This window comes from Pseudonaja textilis, chromosome 7 (genome assembly GCF_049901715.1).
Source record: "Pseudonaja textilis isolate UNSWEBS1 chromosome 7, rPseTex1.2, whole genome shotgun sequence".
Taxonomy (NCBI): Eukaryota; Metazoa; Chordata; class Lepidosauria; order Squamata; family Elapidae; genus Pseudonaja; species Pseudonaja textilis.
This window is the reverse complement of record NC_141996.1, coordinates 22,677,059-22,695,618: the sequence shown is the minus strand read 5'-3', so window position 1 is coordinate 22,695,618 and position 18,560 is coordinate 22,677,059. Positions and strand designations below refer to the sequence as shown.

General features: G+C 37.5%; 1 protein-coding gene across 1 annotated transcript; it reads right to left on the bottom strand.

Moving 5' to 3' along the window:
- Positions 1-222: 222 nt before the first annotated feature.
- On the bottom strand, positions 223-12,691 carry MEDAG (mesenteric estrogen dependent adipogenesis). The gene is made up of 5 exons (XM_026708823.2): positions 11,522-12,691; positions 5,896-6,005; positions 4,222-4,334; positions 2,148-2,433; positions 223-1,822 (listed from the first exon to the last, which is right to left on the bottom strand). The coding sequence occupies exons 1-5, from the start codon at positions 11,812-11,814 to the stop codon at positions 1,701-1,703; spliced, it is 924 nt and encodes a 307-aa protein (XP_026564608.1). The 5' UTR covers positions 11,815-12,691; the 3' UTR covers positions 223-1,700.
- Between the last annotated feature and the right edge of the window lie 5,869 nt (positions 12,692-18,560).

The window sequence follows — 18,560 nt, the reverse complement described above, 5'->3', positions numbered from 1 at the left end:
CTCTTAGCATTTATTAGTTATGCCTCCTCTAGTTTTAGGACTAATTTCAGCTATTTTATACCTCAAGATTTTACATATTCAGTGCTTTTTAGTGCTGCTTTTCCCCCTTACTTCCAATCCTTATTCAAATTCCTGCTGTGTAATCTGCCTTAATGTTTATAGAGGAACTGTGGTTTTGACATTGTGCAACATGGAAAGTTAACTTGAGAAAAGAAAAAGAGATCCATATAACTGTTTATTGTAAAACAATGATATATAGAAGGAACTGATTAGGCAATTGTTTATACATGAGGTCTCTTCAATATAAAGAGACTGAATATTACATTCCTTAATATGTCGACATTTAACTTGATAATGAAAAAGCCTACTGAGAAAAAAAGAGATACTTTTATGGCATATTCATTCCAGTCATTCTTTAAACCTGCTGGCACTCTCCAGATTGGGCTGGCCTACAGCCAGGTGGCCATTCAGTGGGAAATTTAGAAGCTGCAGCTCTAGAAGACATTGGTGAGAAAGGCTGCTATAAGCCCAAAATATACCATGCAATTCAAATTTAACAAGATCAATTTTTCATGATGTAAAAATTATGCTTCATCTGTCAAAACAGTGTTTTAATGTTATGTCATAAAGAAAAAGTAAAATATTCATAAGGTAGCCCCAAAGTGACTCCTCAAATTACAACCATTCAGCCCTTGCGCTTCCCATTTACTGTGGACTACATAACACATTGACATTTTCTATAACCTTCCAAGATATTAAGCTCTGATTCAAAGCACCTCTATGTGTTATGTTTACATATTCTAGTAGTATCTGAAAAGAATGTTTATTCTATATTTGAGAGGTACAAATAAATGCATGCACTGCACAACTCTTTGGATTCAATTACAACAAAATATGCAGTGCATAATGTAACACCTGTCTGCTGCTATCTAAGCAGTCTATATTTTCCTTAGGACGGCACGACAGCTTGAAGCCACTTAATCCTGGAAAAGATGTAGCTGCTTTAAAAGAACTGGACAGATGTTCTTTTGACTTTCCTGAATTTTCTTTTTGGATTAAATCTGAAGCGCTGCAAAACCCTTGTGAAAATAATCCCCAATGATTGAAAGTTAGGCCACACAGCAAAATTTTCCAAGCCAGAATACAGCCAAACTCTGATAGCAGCTGACTTCTGGATCAAAAGACATGGGTTTGAGTATTCCTTCTGCCAGTTCTATACTACCATCCATTTTACAAAAAAAAAAAAAAAAACCAAAACAAAACCCAAGTACAGTTCATAGTAGCATCTGTCATAGCCACTTATAATTCAAAGCTGTTTGGAATTATCAACTTGCCGGGGTATGATAAATGTTGGAGCAATCACAAAAATAATTTAGTTTTCCATGATTCTGAAAACCTGGCAGTTATTTAGAAACTAATGAAATAATCCAGGATTTAAAATCATTCTAACTATATGGATAACTGCAATAGCAAAAACTCTAGGCTTCAACAGCCTTTAATGTTGAATGTTGAACCAGATCTGTAAATATCACTTTAGTAATCAGGAATCTTACCCTGAAACCAATGAAAGCAACATAGAATGCAGATACATCCTATTATTTGTAACAAAAGGCAGAAATTCCTTGCATTCTGCAGTAAGATAATCCCAATGTGGTTATCTTCCTTCTGTTTTCAATATATCTTTCTCAATGTTAAAAAAATCAGCCTTCGATACTTGACCTGTCTCCAGACTTCCGAGACCCTGAAACTGTCCAAGAGCTAAGAGACTCCATCCAAGTTGATTGTGATGTCAAGTTGCCATTAAACACATCATCTATTGAAACTGCAAGATAATACAAATACATATTAATGTCTAAAGAAATACTAAACTTCCTCATCCTGACTAAAACACTCACGACCCCAAACACTTGTAATTTCCAGGCATTCCAGTTTGCTGGCTGAACTGAACACATTTATAAAAAATGAAGTGTGTAAACCTAGTGGTTTGTAAGCTCCAGTTTGTCTTACCACTTTGCAGAAACACAGTCCATTATGTCAACAAACAACAATGCCTTACAGCAATGTATACTGAACTTAATCACAGAATAAACCTGTTCTACCTATGAAAAATGTAATATTTAAAATGTGATAATGTATTACCAACTCACCTCTGGAGATAATGCTGAACTTCCTGTCTGAAAAGCTGTTTGAACGCAAATTTGGTTCACTCATTTTATCCAGAAACTTAGTTATAATTTCTTTCTTCTCTGGATTGGTACTTGATAAATTAAGAACTTTCCCATTCATTGAAACAGTTCTCTTGCTGATCCCAAACCAATAAAGGAAATCAAATAAGGCATCAGTTTTGAACTCATAGGAGAAACTTAAACTTTCTTCATGAACCAGATAGGCTTCTGAAGGAAAAAACTTCTTTACAACATCTTGGAAGTTAAACTGTACAGAGAAAAGAAAAATTGTTATTGATTAATCTAATACTCCAGGAATGAATGCAACCCTTAAAGCCTATTCTTCCCCTTCTCATTGCAGCCCCTTACAGCTACCATTTCTGAGAACTAATTTCACGGTTTCCTCCCCAAACTCCATGGTTTTGAAATAGGAAATGCATTAAAATTGCAACTCTACATTTAACTTCTATGCTTCTGAAACAGAGGTGGTATTTAGCACATTCTGACCAGTTCTGAAGAACCGGTAGCAGAAATTTTGAGTAGTTCAGAGAATAGAATAGATAGAATACAATTCTTTATTGGCCAAGTGTGATTGAATACACAAGGAATTTGTCTTGGTGCAAATACTCTCAGTATACATAAAAGAAAAGATACATTTGTCAAGAGTCAAGAATCATCAGGTACAACACTCAGTAATAGTCATAGGGTATAATAAGCAATCAAATCATACTAGGAAACAGTCAATATAAATCATAAGGATACAGAGAACCGGCAAATACCACCTCTGACTGGCCCCGCCCTCATCTATTCTCTGCCTCCCGAGTCCCAGATTATCGGGTGGGTCTTCTTTTGTTGTCCTCTACAGGAGAATGGAGCTTGAAAGCAGGTTAGTGGGGTGGGGAGGGAATGGAGATTTTGCAGTATCCTTTCCCTGGAATGGGGTGGGAAGAATGGAGATTTTGCAGTATCCTTCCCTTGCCATGCCCACCAAGCTACACCACATCCACCAAGCCACGCCCACAGAACTGGTAGTAAATTTTTTTGAATCCCCCCACTGTTCTGAAACTTAGAAAAGAACTTGCAAAATTCCAGCCATATCTATCCATGACATAGTATACCCCACTTCCCCAAAAATTTAAATGACCCCCCCCCCATTATTTATGTATATAAACAAAGAAACGGGTATTTAGCATGGATGACTATAGTAATATTAAATCCCAGTGCTTTAAACATTTGAGATTCAACTAGCCTTTATATCTTTAAAACTGAAGATTGGCATTTACACTTGTGTTCCAGAATAAAATAAAATCTGATACCAGTAATATTAACAGGTGACTAATGCAATTTGTCACATTTTTCAGCTTGAAATCTGATTTTAAACAACAGGCCTTGTGGCTGTTATAATGCCTGAACTTATTCTTGGACTGTTTTGCTTCTGCCCTTCTGCTCTATACATACTGTCAAATATTATATAGTCTTCCAGAATTTTGGGCGGGCTTAGCAATGTAGAGATGACAATAGAATTAAGGGCAAGTTACTGGAAATATTGTAGACATGCAATTTGTCCGTTACCATTATTTAAAATGGTCACCAGAATGTACCATACAGTAACACCTGTATTTTACAAAACTGGGGGGGGGGGGGAGGAGGAGGAGGAGTAAAGCACATTATCTCCATACAGATCATCAGAAACCTTGCCATCCATTGAATTTTACGCATATAGCAACATGCATGTGGACATATTCTATCCCAAAGAATCCTACAGCTTAATTAAAAGCTGGTTTTGGAGCAAGTTGAGCCCCAACTCCAGGAACAAATGGACTATAGTAAATGTTAGGTAATAGGCCTGAGCTGCCATGTAGTAAAACATTAGAAAACTTGAATTTACATTCACTTTAAACTGTCTTTGGGTGGATTTATGGCTGTCCCTCCAGGGGAAAGGCTTTGCTTTTCTAATTTATCCAAAGAGCAATGTCCTTTCCTCCTTAAAACTCATCCAAAATACCAACTTGAAGATAGTAAGCTTACATTAAACAAAAAAATCTGCTCAAATTACCTGAAGCTTATAGCTTTCCCCAATCACGGATGATATTACATTGTTCATGCTGTTCTCGATTTGCCTTCTCATCTTTGGGTGTCGAGTATTCACAAGCAAAGCATACGTTTTTTCTAATGGGATTTGACATTGGTAATGTAGACAATATAAACATTTGCAGATCTCAAATATTTTCTTATTTATACATCATACAATTTTGTCCTTGGATGGTTCTATTCACTACAAATCAAGCTTTTTGTTTTATATCTTTTCTGAACTTGTACATTCCTAAGAAGGCATTCTTATGGAGAAGAACTCAGTCATCTTCAGACTTCCTTCCTTATAAAATATATTCTTATCTTGGTGTTGTTTAGAAACAATTTTATATAGTACAGGGGAGCATGTTTGAATTCCCTCCTATACAACTTTGTTGACCCCAAGTCAGTTTAAGACATTTCAGTTCTCCAAATCTTTTAATTGGACAACTATGCATTTGAACAGGATAGCCTTTGTTTTACAATGTTTCCAAAAAAAAAAAAAAGTGGTTTCTTCTGTTTCATTTTAAGTTTATACTGAATTACAGTGAAACCATTTTTAACAGATTCCTAGGGAGAGGGGATGTCCATTCCTCTTAACTACATAATACATATGAAGGTAATTGTGATTTGTGTAATGATGCCATAAGGTAAATGAGGCAAATCACATTATATATCTCAATTTATGACAATGCATCTGGTCTGTTTAGGATTAAACAGTCTGCCTGTTGTTTGGGGTGCATCCTGATGAAAATCGGGGCTGTTGCACTGGAAATACACTAAACAGAGCTTTCTAATAAAACTACAATTATCAATTTTTAATTGTAATTATTCTATAAAGGGTTATAATTGTAAATATCTTTACAATTAATATTGCTAGTATTTTTATTAAAACAAGGATATGGAATATAAGTAAAAATTAAACCCACTAGGATTTTTTTTCCTGTTTTTCTGTTTAATTATTAACAGGTCTATTAGTGATGTTTCAAAGATCTTGGTCAGCTAAATTGTTTTATTGCCTTCTACTATACATGATTTTAATCTTAAGAAAGTCAAAATTATAAATTTTCAAAACAAATAAGCCACATCAGAGAATTCTTACTTAAAGTCTGTTTTATACTTCATTGCTTTTATGCTACATATTTCTAATCTAGAGATAATATTGAATTCTTCTCCTCTGACTTTTTAAGATGCAATGACTATCATCCTGTTTCACTTTAGTGAATCTTATGAATAGCACCTTTGTTGATATAACAAGCTCAATTGCTGAAAGTTATACAGACTACTCCATTTTCTTGCAGCTGGCTAGAGAATGGCTTGGATTCAATTGAAAGTGCTATTGTTCTACTAAGAATCTCTTACAGAAAAGCAACCTACTTAACCATATGCAAGAACTCAAGGTATGTAAAAACACTTTCATAAGCAAATGCTCCTTAGCAAATTAGCATTTTTAAATGTAACTCTATTACTGCAAGAGCTACCTTGTTATAAAATTAAATATTTCATACCCTTGCAATCTAATCATACTAGTTTCACAGAGACATCACAACTTGCTCTTTTATCCAAATTCAATCATGCCATTTTAAAGTAAGAATCCAATTATCTTTTTATAAGCAAGGCGGTCAGTCTGTACATTTTACAATAGCCTCATGGTACATACCTTTTGAAGAATTATATTTTGTTCTGACGTTAATGATAAATACCAGTGGCCGACCCAATATAGTCTCTCTGTAGTTTTTGTAATCATGATGGCTATTCAACTCTACATGCCTGTTCAAGAAAATAAAGTGTAAATATTCAGCCATTGGTGAAATGTAGAATTTAAAAATACAATGTTGTCTGAACTCATGATAAGTGATTGAAATAACTCAATTAGAGCATTCATTTAGTTTCTTTCAAATCTCACAGTCTGTCCCACGATAGATTGTATGGTCCATCCTATGTAGGAAAATGAGTTAATAAATGTATTAAAATTACAGGAGGAGCAAAAATGGAAAAGATAATTTTGGAGGATTGCAGGACAACTAGGAAAAGCAGCATTTTGGTCACAACTGAGATGACATTAGTCCTGACCATAAGTCTTCCTCTTTCTCCAGAAAAATAACTGGAAAAAGAGGAAATTGTAGCAGTTGTTGTTAGTTGGGAAGTCTTGTCCACATCCACATTCCTCCAGGCCTTCCTGTCCTGGTAGCAATGCAGACTCACTATTATACAAATAGAAGGTCTATGCAAAGCTTTAACTTCACCCCAAGAAGTGCTTTGAAACATATTGGGATGCAAATTTAGCACCTACCTGCTACTTGAAGCAACTACCCTTTTCCTAGGATTGTTATGACAACTGCATGATCCTAGGAAAAGATACAGCAGCTTTAAGGATTTGCCTGAACTTTGATGTGCTCCAAAGCACATTTGAATGAAACTCTTTGCACTGAATAGTCCTAGCAAATATAGTAATTCAACCTAATGACTTAACGTGAAACATGCCCATAGGAAACTGCAGTCTCTTTGCCCTCCAACCAGGGTGGCTTGGAAATGCCAATATGGACAATTTATACCTTAATATATAAAAACAGGATGTACACTGATTCTGTTTACACCTATCTGGAGAATGTAGGCATAAAAGTTTAACAGTTGAAAACCATTTATCATTTGATCATCCTGTCTTGCTGAAGACAGGATGCATGCAACTCTGGTTCAGATGACACCAGGGAGGAAATACTGTTAACTTACAACTTTATAGTCCTACATTGTCTGCCTGATTGATGTTCAAGGATGCTGGGAGCCGAAGTCCAGCAGTATCTGAAGGGCCACAGGTTTTCCATCCTTATACTAAATTTATTAGCAACACTATTTCCAAGCTTCTTCAGTTGGGAGGCAGAGATAAAGGCATGTTAGCAGAAAATTCCAAACAGCTGTTAGCCTAATTCTGGATACAGGTAGTCCTCAACTTATAAACACTTGTTTAATGACTGTTTGAAGTTACAACAGCTTAGAAAGGATGCTTTGTGGTCTGTTGTATACTTCTGGCCCATATAAAATGTCCTTCGCATCCATTCCCTGCAGTCACACGATCATGAGCTGGGTGTTTGGTTAATGTGATTGCCATTTGAAATCTTCTCTGCCGGCTTCCTCAGAAAGTCAATAGGGAAGCCGGCAGGGCAGGTTGCAAACAGCTGCTGCCAATTAATGATTTCCCCACCCCTCCATAGTGGCAGAAATGGTGGTGGTGGCAGAAATCAAGCTCACATTTGGAATTAAAGCTGAATGTCTGCAGCCCACCATAGGAGTTCCCTTCCATTCAAAGAGAGAACAATAACTCTTGCACTGGGCTAGAAATGAAGCTTGCAACCTGAAGATCTGAGGCTCATTTCTCTAGCCCAGTGTAGGTATTCCCTTCTATGCATGGAGGGGAGCTGACTTCTTTGGCAGACAGCTGTTTTGCTCAGTCCACTTAATGATCCCTTCAGTTGTTTAACTTTCTGAGCATCTACATAACTAAGCAGTACAGTTATTAAGCTAACCTATTTGGTTGAATAATATTTGTTTGTGAACTGGATGAATGAAATATACTTCATCTTTAAAAGAAAAACTTTATTCCTGCATAAGACATCCAGACAAAAATTAAAAACTTAAAATTAAAAACTTCTGGTTCAACTTTAATATGCAATTACTTTTCATATAAACTAAGGCTCAGATCCATGGATACTTCTAAAAGCTGTAGTCAAGATAACGCAGAAAAATCAGCATTCCTTAACTCTGCTTAATTTTCAGTTTACACAGATTCAAATAATCAGTGCAGCATGCCATGTCTAGGCCAAAGAAGCAGAAAAATTAAATGTGAATAGCTCACAACTTCAAAAACTTCCTAGTTAACTAGGTATATTTTAACCAAGAGATCCTGATCTTACTTAGGGAGCAATTGTGGATATTTCTGCGGACTAGCCAAGTAGTTTTGTTTGCTCAAACAACCCAATGGACAGTTATTTATTAATTGCATACTACAATATGTGTTAATCTAGATTGAGTAACCTTTTTACTTGTAATGGCTGGCAACACTAAGTATATATTTTCTCCTCTCCAGAAACAGTTCAGTTATGGAAAATTTTATTGTTTAGAAATAGAACTAGTTATTTTATAAGCATATTGCAGCAAAACTGAATGTTTCATACAAGGGCTAATGGGTTTGATGGAATAAAATACTGCCAGCTGGATCTAAGAAGTTGGAAAGGAGCTAGAAGCAATAACAGGCATCCATGAGTCAGCTAACCCAGACATGCTGGTTATCCATTCATTTGCAGTTCATAAAATGTGAGGAACAAGTTAAGATGGTACAGCTTTCTAAAAGGAAAAAGTAATGGAAAATTGAGATCACCATTTGCAAGCTCCAATTTCTCAGAACTAAGAAAAGCCATTAGTGACAAAAGCTAAGAAATGTTTTTAATCATTGTTTTGTTTATAACTGCCCTTCCTTCCCTGTTTGCTTTTATTTAAGCAGATGCCTATATCCTGTTACCTAGTTTGCTTCTCCCTACATAAACTGCATCTCTATTTATTATTATGATCAGGCCAACTTATTGTACCTTTTTAAACTTCTGGAATACCTACGCCTGCCTACAATGTTAGATCCCAACAAAGCGCTCCCATAACAGGCCCTTGTTCATAATGACTTCATCTCATGGGTCTCTGCATGGAAGCAAATGACAACATGTGTGTGATGTCACACAAGATTGCAACTTACATAGTGTATGTACATAAAATCACAAAAAAGTAAATTGTCCTCGATCAAAAAACAAATACCAAATTAATTTTAGAGCTTCTGTAAAAGCTTTTTTGTCTTTCTTACTTCCAAAAGACGAAAACCTTCAATCATTTTGCAATACAAATTCTTTAGGCAACATTTCAGACACATCTAATGCTTTTTCTCTCTCTATAGAGCCAAACTCTTATTCAGCTTCTTATTAGAAAATCACATTTCTATGATTTTGTTCAGATAAGAGCAGGGGTGTCAAACTCACGTCATCACAGTAGTGTTATGTGATATATTTGCTAAACTGGGCATGGTTGTGCCCAGTGCATGACGCATCCAGCCCACGGGCTGGGAGTTTGACACCCCTGAAATAGAGATTGAATCCCTATCTCATGTCCTATTCAAGCGACTACTACTACTATGTCCTATTCAAATGTCCTATTCAGTGGCACTCTTAGCAGTGGTGAAATTTCTGGTTTAACTTATAGAAAATAAGTGTCTCCTTCACAATTCTGACTGGTTTTCACATAATTTTTAATATATGCATTTAGAATTTTAAACATTAATGTCTTGTTGGTTTTGAATTGGTAATAACAGTATTAAATTACATTGCCTTGTGAAGAAAAAACTCTTACAGCTAACTGGTAGGTATCATGCCTAGAATAAGCTGAAGGGTGTCACCGCTTGGTACTGTTGGACGAGAACCAATGACTCATTTGCTTTAATAAAAAAGGTACTCTTCAAACGCTTCTTCCTCTGCTTCAGCAAGTTTTCAAAGATAAGATACACGCCATAATAATGTACTTTGCAGAGATACCTTCATAAAGCAGAGGAAAAGTCACATCTGTTTACTTTGAAAGGCCAAGTTTTTATATTGTGAGCCTTATCAGACAACAAAGAAAACAAAAGTATGCAAGAATAACCTGTTACACAATTCTGTCAAACACATCAGGATTAATTAACAAAGAAGCCATAAGCTCCTTGTTTTACATACAAACCCTTAGGCAGAAATTTTTAGAATGTCAGAGGAAGCTATACAATAATAATAAAGCCTCATTGTTTTGGTGACTACACATTCTGTTGAGAGGGGAGGTAAGTTTATTAATAAAGGCATATTTTAATTTGTAGTTCATTTCATACTAACAAACAGAATCCACAACATTTCTATTAAAATCTAACTAACCTTGGAGAACCACATTGAGCAAACATTAACCAACAACCTGGTGGTATATAGCACAGTCTCTGATAATCTATGGTATTGCATTTTTCTCTCTCAGCAACTGGAATTTCCATCTACTCACTCATCCAATGTCTGTCCCACCCAATCCACCAAACTCTGTGTCTTCTGTTGGTAGCCGTGCCTCTAGGCTGCATTATCTAGATGAGACAAGACCTTTCTATCAAGGTCTCCTTCTGTTCAGTTAGCTCTACTCTTTGATTTTTCCCTTCAAAGCAGGCCCCGGAGCAATCATTCTACTAAGTTGTGAAGGAGTGGTATGCATAACACAGATAAGACTAAGAACTAGTTCAGGTGGGACTAATAGTCTTTAAGCACTCACAAAGGTCCTTCTTTGGAAAATTAATCTGTTTCTATCTCAGGGGCAGTCTTGATTGATCCAACTGGAAATACAAATACAATAATTACTGTATTGTAATAGATTATTGCTATATTTAGAGCTGATATATTAAATATTTCTTCTGTCTACCGGGTCCTTGTTCTTTTGCTGTCAGGTCTTTTAAGCAAGCAACCACATAGTGAAATGCAAGCCTGATACAAGTCACGGTAAGTAAGTACTCTGTCAGAGAAGGCTGGCTGAAGGTCCCTCAGAATGCTCCAACTTACTACTGGATCTGGATTGCTTTTAGTTTTTAAAATAAACTGCAGAATGTGAGGTGTCCTACATTTAATGAGCATCAAATGGCAAGCTTACCCCCCAATTCTATGAACAATGTTTATTAATCAGAAAATGGTTATTGCTTTTTGCAATACTGTATATCTGTCTGATTTCTCACTAGATCCTATACATCTATTCAATCTGGCTTCTAGTTTAGGACTACGATTAGAAGGTGTTCTTTTGCTATTAAACTTAATGCAGAGCAGTTATTTTTGAGAAGAAAACAAGCTACATTAGCTTCTCTCCTCCAAGCCTACTTTCCCTAATAAAATCCCTCTCCATCTTTCCAAGTCAAGCAATAGTAACCTACTCACCCGCTCTAGCATTTAATAACCTGCAAAGGAGAGATACCAAAATACTAATTCAGTTTTTAGATCGTGATTAGTCGTTGTGGTGTAGGCCCACAAATAAGGAGCCGTTTTGTGGAATTCCCTTTTAATTCTAATAACGTTAGCCAAACACCCGGCAGGTAGCAAAGCAGCAGGTAGATTTTGTTTCCAAAATAAATAAATAAATAAAAATCGTAAGTGCTAGAGCCCACTTTTCCGGCGACCTATAGGATGAGATTTCTGTCCCCCCGCACTAGGTGTCTTAAGAAGGCATCAAGAGGAGGGGGACAGAAAATCAGAAAAGCGTCTGCTTACCTCTTGAAGTAGCCGGTGAGCCTGCACTGCTGCCGGCCATCCAGCTGGAAAAACCCATCGCTTATCACCGTGAAGCCACCCCCGGGCCGGCGGTCGAGCGGACTCAGCACCGCCAGAGTGTCCCCTTGCAGCAGGAAGGAGTCTGGCTGTAGGGAGAGCAACTGCCGCAGCGGTAACACCGCCATCTCGCAGTTGCACGTCCGAAGGTTCTGAAGCTCTCCCGAAGAGACGGAGGTCAAGCTGGGCCTGACCAAGGTTGCCGGGACGGAACCGGACCCGCTCCAGACAGCCATGGCAATTCTGCGCTGGGAGCAGCAGAGAGAGAAGAAGAGTTGCGGGAGTGGGGGGGGGGCGAGAACCAACAGCTTGCGCGCGAAGACTGAAGGCGCTGCTAGAAATTGGCTGCCGGTCTCAGGGAAGAAATTAAAAAAAACACCCCCACACACAAAAAAAACCCACTATTATAGCTCCGCCTCTTAACCGCCGGGGAGTAAGGGCGGAGGAGCAAACCGCTTTGACTACTCGCCCTCAATTTGTCACCCTGCGCAGCCTCGCGGAAAAACGCAGCTGCGGGGCAGGAAAGTCCGCCGGACTGGCGAGGGCGGGATGCCGACGTAGCCTTCAAAGGGCTGTTGTCGTCTTCTTCCCCTAGCTGAAGACTTGCCCCTGCCTCTCGCACCCTTCGTAGGGCAGCTTTGTGGCCTTACTACGCGTTTAAGTGTATTCGCGAAGGAGACTGGCTCGTTCACACATGCAGTCGCCTCCCCCCTCACGCGCCCCTTTCCTTTCACTAACCGGAGGAGGATGTTTCAGACTAAGAGGTTAAAAGAACTTGAGAATTTTAGGGTGTTTTAGGCAAAACTGGGAAACTGGCCCATGCTCAACTCTAATCACGTGTTAAACGGTTACGGGGAAAGCTTTGCGGCGCTGTGAAGTTGCGATGAAGAATTATAAACCCGCTTTGTAGACCCGGCTCTCCCCTTTTCTAAAGGTGCGTTGACAACCACCTGAAAGGTGTTTTTTTTTTTTTTTGCATTTAAGAGAAATCTAGGTTCAGCCTCGAATTCCCCTTCAGGTAGGGAAACTCTGCATACCTGTATTATTATGCACCAAGTATCCTATCAGGTGCTGGCTGAATATGTGGCTGAGGGCAGAGCTATTTAAAAAGTCTTAACTTTCCTTATGCAAGTCAAATGAAGGGGGGTGGCACTGTTAATGGTACCCCATCATTATCCTCCAATACCTGCTGGCAGTATCAAACCTGGTGCTGGCTTGATTATTACAGGAAGGTAAACAGAATGGAAAGGACATGAAAATTATTTGTTGATAGCAATTTGTTGGGGGAAAGCTATTCTCTTTGAGCAGTTCAGAAATGTGAAAAAGAAATAAAAAAATAAATTCATGATTGTCAGTTTGATTTCTGATAGGGCCATGTCTACTGTGTTGCTCTCTTGGTTGCACACTGGTTTCTGTACCTGTTGTCAACCATTACACGGTGCTGCAGGCTGCTGTGTAAACTTACCTTATTTAAAAACTATATTCCATATGATGTTGCCTAGTTTGGGTAATGAAAAGTCTGCAAGAACCAGAGAGCACCCAGGACTCTCATTTTACTGAATAGATGGTTTTCCTGGCACACGGCCTTTTTAAAATTTGTGATGCACATCCAGTTTAATAAGAAAATAATCATTTCTTTACACAACATTGGTTACTGTACTGACTAATGGAATTATTTCCTTTTTGGCTTTGTGCTTCTTTTAAGCTCAGTGGAATTTTTTACCCACGAACAGTTGGGTTCTACAACTAAGCATTATTTGACCCATGAGGAATAATTTTGCTCAGTCTGGTTGATGCTGTCAGGCACAAACTCCACCCGTGAAATGATGGATGTGCATGATGAACTTAAAGAAACAGTCTGCAGATCTCAACAACTGGGCAACATCATGCAATGGATAACCTAATTCCCATCCTTCTGGCCCTTTCTGACAACCTCTTCAATGCAGAGGGAAAGTGAGAGAATGGGGTAACAGAAAAAACTAGTGACTAGTGGAAAAGGATAAATCTTGATGTCTGTGAGTCTTTCCATCCCCCCCCCTTTCCTCCCTCATCAAAACTGATGAAATTCTTGAGAAACAAAATGTTTTCTTCTTTTTCCTCAAGGAAAAAATAGACCAGTTGCCTTTTGAAGAAAAAAATGCACTTTTGAGAGAAATGTTGATCATTGCATTTACCAGCAATTTCACTTCCATTGAATGAAGGTGAAAATATGTGTCCCAGAATAATGTTACAGGATCCAATCTGTGTTGGTCACTGGGACCAGAGGTTTTTTCTTCCGAGCGGTAAAGGTTCCCCTCACACATATGTGGTAGTCGTTTCCGGCTCTAGGGGGCGGTGCTCATCTCTGTTACAAAGCCAAAGAGCCAGTGCTGTCCGAAGATGTCTCCGTGGTCATGTGGCCGGCATGACTAAACACCAAAGGCGCACGGAACGCTGTTACCTTCCCAGCAAAATGATCCCTATTTTTCTACTTGAGTTTTTACATGCTTTCAAACTGCTAGGTTGGCAGAAGCTGGGACAAGTAACGGGAGCTCACTCCATTACACGGCGCTAGGGATTCGAACTGCCGACCTTTCTGACCGACAAGCTCAGTGTCTCATCACTGAGCCACTGTGTCCCTTCCTGATAGTAATTGGTCTTTAAGAGAACTAAGTGTTCCTTGTCTCCCCCCCCAAACAAGTTGTTATGTTTTACAGATCTACATCTGAGTAAGATCAATTGTGTTACAAGCTTCAGTCTTGTGCCTACTTAGTTGGCATCGAGGAAAAAGATGATATTTAAAGTGAAGTGCTTTAAATTATGCTCAATTCTTCTTTGAGGATTACTAATGCAGTTTAAATCTATAAGGTATAATTGTTGCTTTTATTTTATTTTTTTTAAAATATTTAAATAGTATGTTTGTGACCTCCTTGTGCAATTGTGTTAGTTAGCTTGAAAATTAACTCTGCTGATTTTTCACACATCCTCATTCAGAGGCTACACAGTATGCTCAAGACTGCAGGAAGTCCTCGAATTACAACCATTCGTTTAGTGACTATTTGAAGCTATGACAGCACTGAAAAAAGTGACTTATGACTAGTTTTCACACTTATAACCGTTACAGAATCCCAATGGTCATGTGGTCAGAATTTGGATGCTTGGCAACTGGCAGGTATTTATGGCTGTTGCAGTGCCCTGGGGTCATGTGATCACCTAACAAGCAAAGTCAGTGAGGAAGCCAGATTCATTTAACAACTGTGTTACTAATTTAACAATTGCGCTGATTCACTAAACAACTGTGTCAGAAATGTAAAATGAGTCCAAACTCAACAACTGTCTTGCTTAGCAATGAAAATTTTGGATTCAGCTGTGGTCATAAGTAGAGAACAACCTGCACAAGTGCTTTTGATGCTGAGATTTGACTGTGAAATGGGAAGTTATAAAGCAGCATCAACTTATACAAGTTCTCAAGAAAGATTATGGTAAATTCTGTCTGGTCATGGTCTCCAGGGAATGTTAAATGGAAAACTGATGACTTCATTCAGTTGCGAAAATAAAATCTCAGTGTACCCAGATCATATAGTGAAGATCACCGCAATGCTAGCCCTTTTCATCCATTCCCGATGCATCAAGACTTCTTTAGATTTATAGGTTGCTGGAGAGGAGAATTTAGAATAAGTCTCCTTGGATATATGTATATAAACAAGGAGATCAAGAAACATGTAAGCCAACTATGCATATTTAGGGTCATTTCCTTCAGAATGCATGGCTTCCATTTGATGTATGGAAGTCAAGAAAGGGATGGATGCCATGAGTAAAGCCATGAGCTATTCGTTGTATTCTTTAGGATTAGGGGATCTGAATGGAATGCATGGATCACTCCCATTGCACGACTAAGGGATTCCAGTGGCATGTGGTTTGCATTACCAAATAGCTCACTGTCCTGGGTCTGAAATGCACAAGAGAGTCATCCTTGGCTTTTCATATTAACATGCACACAGCAATGGCCAATACAACAACTGTAGGGAACCTCCATGTGCATTAATTTACAATTGCCATACTACCTTGCCAGTGGCCATGAGTGGCCACCAGTGGCCTTTCTTGACATGTAAAGGCTGGTGCAAACCTTGAGGCAATACTAACAGGAAAGAAATGGGATGTGGTGTTAAATAATGTTTATCAAAATGAAAACTTTCTACAAGTTCTAGAAATAACTATGCAACTAGTTTCTGTAGATGGGGCAACTATTCCAGAGAGAAAGGTATTGTATTAAGAAAAACAAGGTTATTGGAATTAAATGGGATTATAGAAGAGATATAATTATTAAACTTATGGTAAGAATTGGATGTATCTTATATGTATCTGTATCAAAGAAAGTTGGAAATTATTCTTTTTCTTTTTTTCTTTACTTTTTCTTATTGCACTTTAATTTTGATTTCTGTCTGACATTTCTTTCTTTTCAACTTTGTTTCTAATGTGTATTTTTATTCTTGTATTTGAAATTTAGTAAAATGGTATTTTTTTAAAAAAGAGAAAACCAAGGTCATATGTCACATTCAGTGTTTTCCCAAGACATCTCTTTATTGTTAAATTTGCCATTTCTAGAAAAGAAAAGTGTTTCTATAACAACATTGTGGAATCTGCTTATGAAGTCCATAAGAATCATGCAGTCTCTAGTATAAGTGAACTAGAGTGATAAGATTTCATCAGAATCATTAATCTGTAGTTCTCATATCTATGGATAATCATATTTAGTAATTTACTTATTTCTTCACTTATTTTTAAAAAAATATTTTTGTTTCTTTAGAAAATCATTCCTATCCTGTTCAAAAATATTCAGTCACTTTATTAATTCATAATAAGTATAATCAATAAGAACAGTGCCACAGTACAGTAGTCTGACATTGCCTCTGTTATCTATGCCTCTTCAACCCTTGGCATAGTTTTTGAGTTGGAAAAAATCAACTAAGCATTACTGATGCCAGTCAGCAATGTGCCTCATTTATTAAAATTTCATTCAGTTGCTTTCTGGTCAGCATTGGCCACTATCATTAATATTTATACTTTTGCTGTCCCATTTATCACTTTATACTTCAACTTCTTATTGTATACTCAACATGGTGAATTTCTAAAGAACTGTTCAATAACTAGTTAGTCCTGTTCACCTTATGAGAAAACATTTGTGCTTTCTTATTTTTTTTTAATGAGAAAACAATTTCATTATAACGAGACATGCAATCTATATCTGAGTTGACTGAAAACATGTGAAAAAGATGCTTCAGGGACACAAAGCAGTCCGTTTGTCTGCATTGCTTTGAAGTAGGGTTTTCTTCCCTGGAATGCCACAGCTGCCTTTTGCAACTTCTGTGTAATCTTGGGAAAAGATGGGTTTAATTTAAATTGCAGAGAGGTGCTAATTTTTCACCTTTGAACCCCAAAGCACTTTTCAGCCAGGTGGAATGTTAGAAGAAGATTCAGTTCCTTTATTAGCCACAATGCTGTAGTCTGATTTAAAGATTATTAAAGGTTTGGGAATAAAAGGGAGGAACCATATGTTCTGCCTTGAACTTCTCAGACTAAGGGAGGAATAAAAATAGAATAAAGATAAATAAACTCTTCTGAGAAATTTGGTTTGTCAACATGTGTGCTTATTACAGAGTTAGCAGATTTGCGTTAAACAATTCATACAAATTCCATTGCAAAAGTATAGACAGGAAAAACAGGAAATGTTTTGGGGTGATGTCAGCTAAATTTCAGTCATAATAGACTGGAAAATGAAATGAATGTTTATTTAAATTGTAATAAAGCATTTGGAGCTTTCTAAAAAGAAACACATGGCTCAGTTTTTATTTAACTTATGGTTTTATAGTTGAACTTCTCCTTTCGATTGTGTTCTATTGATGGATGAAACATATTCAAATATGAACAAATTCTGCAAATCAAGTGTGTGTGATGCATAGAATGTGACATAAAGACAGTGAAACATTTTCATTTGAGATGAAGTATTTTAGAGCTACAGTTTGTAATTACCCATGAAATCCTAGATCAGTGGTGTTTTTTTTAATAAGGCACATCCATGCTGTTAAAATACAATTGCACTATTTTAATTAGGAAAGCAATATAAGGCATTGAACTAAAATAGTGTTCTTCTGAATAGTCTAGTTCAGCTGGAAATGTATGTGCTACAGTTCTACATCTTAGTATGGGGGAAAAAAGGGTTGGATAGAGGATGGTGCTATTAAGGGATAATGGTAAACCATCTTTTTTTCTTCTTCTATTCCATTGTGTTGCCTGGACAAGTTCCTGCAGTTTTCTTAGCAATGGATCTGACTTGTTTATCTATAATCCAGCATTGTTACAAGCAAACCATAATTGTGGTCATTTATGAGACTGAGCCAAGAAGCTTTTAGATTCTTGTTTGTTGAATAAGGCACAATGGCTAAGTTGTCCACCCAACAAATATAGTTGTTCTGTTTGGGCTGCAGAACTTTGAATGAAAAGAGGATTCAGTCATACAAGTAGAGTAAAGAAAGTCAGAACCCGTAAAGCTGATCTCAGGAAAAGAAAAAGAAAAAAAGAAAAAAAAAGTTAGCAAAGGATATCAAGAATAATCAAAGGGGCATCAGGTATGTTTGAAATAAAAGGGGAAAATCCACATGCCAGATGCTCAATGAAAATGGCAAGATGATTCTCAATCATCAAGGTCATGGTTGGCTCAAAGGAGGCAACTGGACTTTCTTGTTTTTTCTTTTGAAGACGTTTTGCTTCTCATCCAAGAAACTTTTTCAGTTCTGACTGGATGATGGAGAATCTTTGGGACAACCATGACCTGAATGACTGAGAATCTCCATAGACTTTTACCTATGCATTTTGGGATGAACACCTTCGAATTGTATGGGAACATGAACGGATCTCCAGAAAAATTACAGACTACAGGAACCATTTGCACTTCACCTTGAAGTATAAACAACACAAATTCATCCCCAACAGCCTCTGCCTGTCT

Coding starts and splice junctions, on each gene's coding strand:
- MEDAG (XM_026708823.2), bottom strand. CDS start 11,814: ATGGCTGTCTGGAGCGGGTCCGGTTCCGTCCCGGCAACCTTGGTCAGG. Junction 6,006..11,521: donor CTCACCGGCTACTTCAAGAG/GTAAGCAGACGC, acceptor TTTCTTGAACAG/GCATGTAGAGTTGAATAGCC. Junction 1,823..2,147: donor GTTCAGCATTATCTCCAGAG/GTGAGTTGGTAA, acceptor ATTATCTTGCAG/TTTCAATAGATGATGTGTTT.